Source organism: Mus pahari, chromosome 4, assembly GCF_900095145.1.
Source record: "Mus pahari chromosome 4, PAHARI_EIJ_v1.1, whole genome shotgun sequence".
In the NCBI taxonomy this organism is placed as follows: Eukaryota; Metazoa; Chordata; class Mammalia; order Rodentia; family Muridae; genus Mus; species Mus pahari.
Genome location: NC_034593.1, coordinates 123657734 through 123663607, shown reverse-complemented (window position 1 = coordinate 123663607; position 5874 = coordinate 123657734). Strand labels below are relative to the sequence as shown.

Genomic DNA, 5874 nt, shown 5'->3' with positions numbered 1-5874 from the left:
GTCATGATATTTGTGCAGGAATAGAAACCCTGACTAAGACAGTGGCACTTAACACTACAAGAAGCTGATCTCAGGAGCTGAGTTTGTGTGGAAGCTGAAAAATATCAACAAATAGAAACAATCTCAACAGCTCTTTGTGCCTTTTGCTGCTCAACCAGTCAGCCCTCAGGCTGGTTTGCAATCTTCATTTCTCCTGGGATTCTAATCTGCTGACATTGTGTTAGTTCTGGAGCAATAAACTTCTGAAAAGTCAAGGAAGTCCCTCCAGGAAGGCAGAATGTTTGCCATAGACATGATTTAGATGCAAAGAAACCTTCCAAAAAAAGTCTTCTAGTGTCCATGGTCCTGAACTCACTAAAATGGACATTAGGGGGTCAGTCCACACAACTGGGCTTGGTACCCTTCAGATAATTAAAGGTACTACCTAGAGCTTAAAATACCTTCTTTCCAGAGAAATCATTTTCAGTCCCATCAGTGACCACATTTCTAGACAAGAGCACCCCTCTGCCATCTCTCAAATATTTTATGTTATGATTTCATGTTTGTCCAGTTTCTTCCTTTTTGACAAGGATCCCTAAAGATTCCCCCAGGTCTAGGTAACCAAATTCTAGCTGAATGGGATACTTTTATGTCCTTCTGCACTGGGCATATTGTGAAATAACAAACTGTTAAGAACATACTTCCTCTGAGACATTACAATGAGTAGATTAAAAAGCTACATAAACAAGAAGTTGAAAACTCAGATGAGTCCCAAAGCCAGGCAGGTTGCACAAGTGTGTTGTTACTCAGTAATAAGGATTGGGGTGGTCTGGAGTTGCCATAGCCTCCCCCAAAACATGTGGGTCTACTTATATCTTTGAATACCACAGTGAGCAAATGAGTTTGCCTGTGTTCTGCCAGTAGGCTCCCTACTCCACCCCCACTTCCCTTGTCTTTTACCAGCCTCCAGAGCTCTATTGGCAACCACATAGGACCAGGGCCTTCCTATTCATCTGCAATACAGAAACATGACATGGTAACCTTCTAAATAAAACATTTTGAAAAGAAAGTATTTAATTATAAAATCAATCAGTATTTATTTCCATCTTCTAGAGATAAGGTTTTCAAATGCCCCAAAGTCTTTGATGGCATTTAGATTTTTTTTTACTGTGGTCTCCTTTCTCAAAATTAGAGATAGTGTTTCTTCAACAAATGTTTAATATCAATGACATCAGTATTTTTATACGTGGCAGGTCCTAGATTAAGTCATTTGACCACATAATTTCTTTTGTTACCTTTAGAAATTTATAGGGAACAGTACAAGAATGAATATATGTATATAGTGCATTATGATCAAGGCAAGGAAGTTTCAGTTACTTTTCCCTAAATACTTATAATAATTAGAGTCATTTTTAAGAGCAGTATGATACTTCAATGTGTATATACACTGTGTACCAATCAAACCAGGGGAATTAATGTTTCTGTTTCATTATTGCTTTGTGTGGAAACTTCAGCCTCCTCTCCTTCTGCTGTTTATAAAGTACAAAATAGGTTCTTGTATGCTATATTCTTCCCTACTCTGTTCTGGAGATTTAAACGCTAGGATTTGTTACTTCTCTCTAGCTATGTGCCCATTCATCTGCTCCTCTTGTCCCTCTTCTCCACCACTTCCCAGCAGGTAGCTCTGTGAATTCAATCTTCCAACTGACGTTTGTAGCAGTCTCATGTAGGAGGGAACATGCAGATATTATTTTTTCTCATGCTGTGTCTTAGTTTATTTAACCTGATGACTTCCAATTGTACGTGGGAGCCTGCTTTTATATGAATTTTAGTGTTTTCTTCTAGTTCTGGGAGAGATGTCTTTGGTAGTTTGATGGTGATGCTATTGAACCTGAAGATTACTCTGATTGTATGGATATTCTACCTTCCAATCCATGAACATATTTCTATGCTGTAATGTCTTCTCTGTAATTTATATTGGAAGTTTTGTAATTTTCAGTTGCATGGGTCTCATAGCTCCTTAAGTGTATCCTAGTTATCCTCTAACCCCCACTTTGTAGTTCTTGTGGTATAATTTGTCTCCTGAAGTAGCTGTGCTCAAGAGTCACCTGTGCTCAAGAGTCATCTGTGTTCTGTCATTTTGGGTCTAGGAGACTTTGCAATTGTGGTAGGATATCTGGTGTTGGGGACCAGATATTGGGATCTGCACAGGTCTTTGACCCCTAGAGGTAAGTATAATTCAGACAATAGCTGCCTTCACGTGATAACATTATGCCACCACAGGATGGGCTCTTGGGGTTTATGGGGAGATAGGAGTCCTTCCTCTAGAGAAAAGCTCCTACACCTACAGGAAGGCTTGGGTTGTTTCCTTAAATGCCCCACATGCTGATGACAACAGGAAAACTTTCCAATAGCTAAGATTGCCAATATCTGTGCTGATGAACTTGGCTGGGACTCTTCCATTTTCTCTGAAGAGTGTCTCCCTTCCCCACAAGGCAGCCAGCCGTTGGCTCCTCCTGCTCTCATTCCATTTTGCAGTCTCCAGGTTTCAAAGCTTCCAGTATCTGCCTGGATGATTGTCATAGATCTCTGAAAGTCACTTAACTCAGAGTGCAGCTCTCATCTTTTGCTTTAGTTCCCTTTGGGAAAAGGAGGCAGGCCTTGTATTTCTCTGTTTCGTCACCATGGAATCCCCACCCACAGGATCTCAATCTCTCTCTCTCTCTCTCTCTCTCTCTCTCTCTCTCTCTCTCTCNCTCTCTCTCTCTCTCTCTCTCTCTCTCTCTCTCTCTCTCTCTCTCTCTCTCTCACACACACACACACACACACACACACACACACACACACAAATGGGGTGAGGGAATGACATTGTCTATGAAAGCACATGACTTTCACTTAGCCCTAATCTTCTACAGTGTTAAAGTTATTCTTTTACCCATAATACAGATTCAATACATTAAAAGTTTTATACTGTCTAAGTATGTCACAGACATGAGATCTCAGTAGGTGGGAAGCTGGGGCAGGAAGATCTTCAGTATGGAGTCATCTTGGGTAAAACAGTGATAACTTCTCTCAAAAATAGTGAAACAAAAATTTTATACTAGCTTTTTATTCAACTACGAATATCAGTTAAGAGGAAAAAAATTCAATGGTTTATCATGTGAAATGATTTGTGTCCCTGTAGTTTGAATGTACATCTCCTACTAAAATATTCTCTTCTTGTATCATAGACAAAACTCGGATAGAGGGCCCAACCTTTCCTAGTACAAGGGATTATCTGACCACTGGGCAGGAAGAACTGATCCTCCTGCAGGAGAGAGTCAAGAATGGGAAAATGTCTGTGGATGAAGCTCTAGAGAAATTTAAACATTGGCAGATGGGAAAGAGTGGTCTGGAAATGATTCAGCAGGTAATATGATCTTCTGGAACATTCCTTCACTTACAGACCTCCCTCTAGGCTCCTTAAAAGTTTAGTGTTCACAAGAAACGTAGACAATTCTTCTTTTGTTCTTAACTCACCACTAAAATGATGTTTGCAACAATCAGCTGAAAGCTTGAGGAAACTATCCAAAGTCTACACTGATGAGTCTGTTTGTATGGACTCAATCTCGGAATCCATACGTCAAAGCAAACACCAACTCTTCTTATAACCCCTGTCCTGAGTGCAGAGAACACTTGTTTTCATCTCATTGCTGAAATTAAGATGAAAATCCTTACGAGGGCTCCGGATTCTAAAATCTATAACAAGACTAAAATTAAAGAGAACAAAAAAATGATATCACAGCAGGCATTTAGTCCTAAATATGACCAATTTTTAACCTCTTTCTTCTTATAAAATATGCCTCCTATGCCATCTTGACTGTGCTCAGTAAGAGATGTCCATGTCATATTCTACTTATCTTATGGGGTTTCCCACTCCTAAAATATTTTAAGGTTCTATTCATTCCACAGCAGGAAATCTTCTTGCCTCAGAACCCAGTTCTCATGTATCTGCTTGATTAAATATATTTAATAAGCCAACTTAGGACAAAATACAGAGAGCTAATATTAGCTGAATATGCCACCCCTACCAAGAGATCGTCTTTATTCTAAGAGACAATGTAGCTTCTTAATAATAGAAAAATGAGTCACTGTGATGAAATTTCAAACAAGATAGCGTCTTGGCCAAAGCAGTGTAGGTGATAGGACTTTCCAAGCATCTGAGGTCATAGCTTGTCAAGCATCACCTACCTAGAACTGCAGTTCTGGTTGCCAGTCGATGGCTGAAAGTGGTCCAGGTTTCACAATACTAATCAAAGGCAATTATTTTTCCAAACAAATGATAAAGAAAGAAGAGAGCAAAATTCTGCACCCGTGTATTCCTCATGAGCAGAATGGCATTATTTCTCCATCTTTATCAATACCATCACCTTGACAGTTACTCTAATCCTAACATGGTTAAAATGTACTCAAGTACAAATTCATGCAATTCATTTTGCTCACAGGCAATGCATATACTTCATCCTTCTCGATCCCTTATAAAAATAAAGATTTCAATTCAGTTTATTGGAACACAGCTTCTTAGAAATTACTTCCCAAATTCATTCTAGAAACATTTGTTTCAATTTTGCATGTATGTTTCTATCTACATGGCCATATCTAAGGCAGTGCATACACACATGTGCTCATATTATTTTCCGTTTTCCTCTTCTAGCTGCAAATGCTTTCATTTGTACCCTGGAAATGAATTATTTATCGGTGTTTCTTGTGACATGGTTGGTGGAAGATTGCTCTGAGGAAAATGGTTTATTTTCATGTATACAAATGAAAGAATTTGAAGGGCAGGGGAGAGTCACATAGAATCCCTAGCCCTGAAGATGAGGTGGTGACCTTTTATCAATACCATTATATTAGCATTAGCATGCCCGGGGGCATACAACTCCACTCAGAGGAGAACATCTGCAATGCCATGGAAATAGCTCCTAAAAAAGAGGCATTCCTGAAGACAACCAACCTAGCACTCCAAGGTCTTCTTCTAAAGAAATGTATGGAATGCTGGAGTGGTTTTCGTTTCTACTAAAATGATAATAAATGTGCTAAGCAGAATATTTTGAAAACAAAGATCACAAATATTCTGAGAAAAGGAATCTAGTTTCATGGTATTTTCCACTAGGAACTTAATTTTTTTTTTAGAAATACAGGACCAGGAAAGAATATACCTCATGGAGGCTGGAGATGGGCTATAAGCCGCATTCAGCTATCTGGTGTAGCTGGCTGGACCATGAGAGATGTAGGCATGAAACTAAGCTCCATTTCTAATCCTGACTTAGAACTGTGATTTAGAGAAGTTAGCCTCCCTATGCTTCAGTTTCTAGCTCTGTAAAACAGGATGCTACTGTTTTACATGTACTTCATGAAGAATAAGATTATGTATAGAGTGCCAAAGACGGTTTGGACATCTTAAAAATAGCAAGTTATTCCTAAGTAATAGTTTGGAGCAGTGGTAATAGTGATAAATGCTTTCATTTTTGATTCATTAAAGATTTTAAATCTTGATACCTGTGTCCTGATTCTATATCCTATGCTTTCATTAAGGAAAAGCTACGCCAACTACGAGACAACATTATTGGGAAGAGGCCAGAAGACGAAAATGCCTACGGTGAGTCCAAGATGTCTGCTCCTCAAAATGAGAAGGGGGTTGAGTAGAAATGAAGGAACTGGAGATCCAAACTGGCTTCATTCCAAATCTTTACTTCTCATTCTTTGAGCTAGGAATTTAATCTCTCTGGTTCCTTCTATACTAAACAGAATTAATCACATGTCCCTCAGGAGTGCTCTACTGAGCAGACTGAGCAGTGCTCTACTGACCCAGGCTGAGCAGTGCTCTACTGTCCCAGACTGAGCAGTGCTCTACTG

General features: G+C 39.3%; 1 protein-coding gene across 1 annotated transcript in view; it reads left to right on the top strand.

The window, feature by feature from the left end:
* Positions 1-5874, top strand: part of Bank1 (B cell scaffold protein with ankyrin repeats 1) — a 260238-nt gene that overhangs the window by 242340 nt on the left and 12024 nt on the right. Inside the window, exons 12-13 of the mRNA XM_021195807.2 lie at positions 3210-3388; positions 5554-5617. Coding sequence (XP_021051466.1) covers positions 3210-3388; positions 5554-5617 — 243 coding nt within the window. The remainder of the gene's footprint in view (positions 1-3209; positions 3389-5553; positions 5618-5874) is intronic.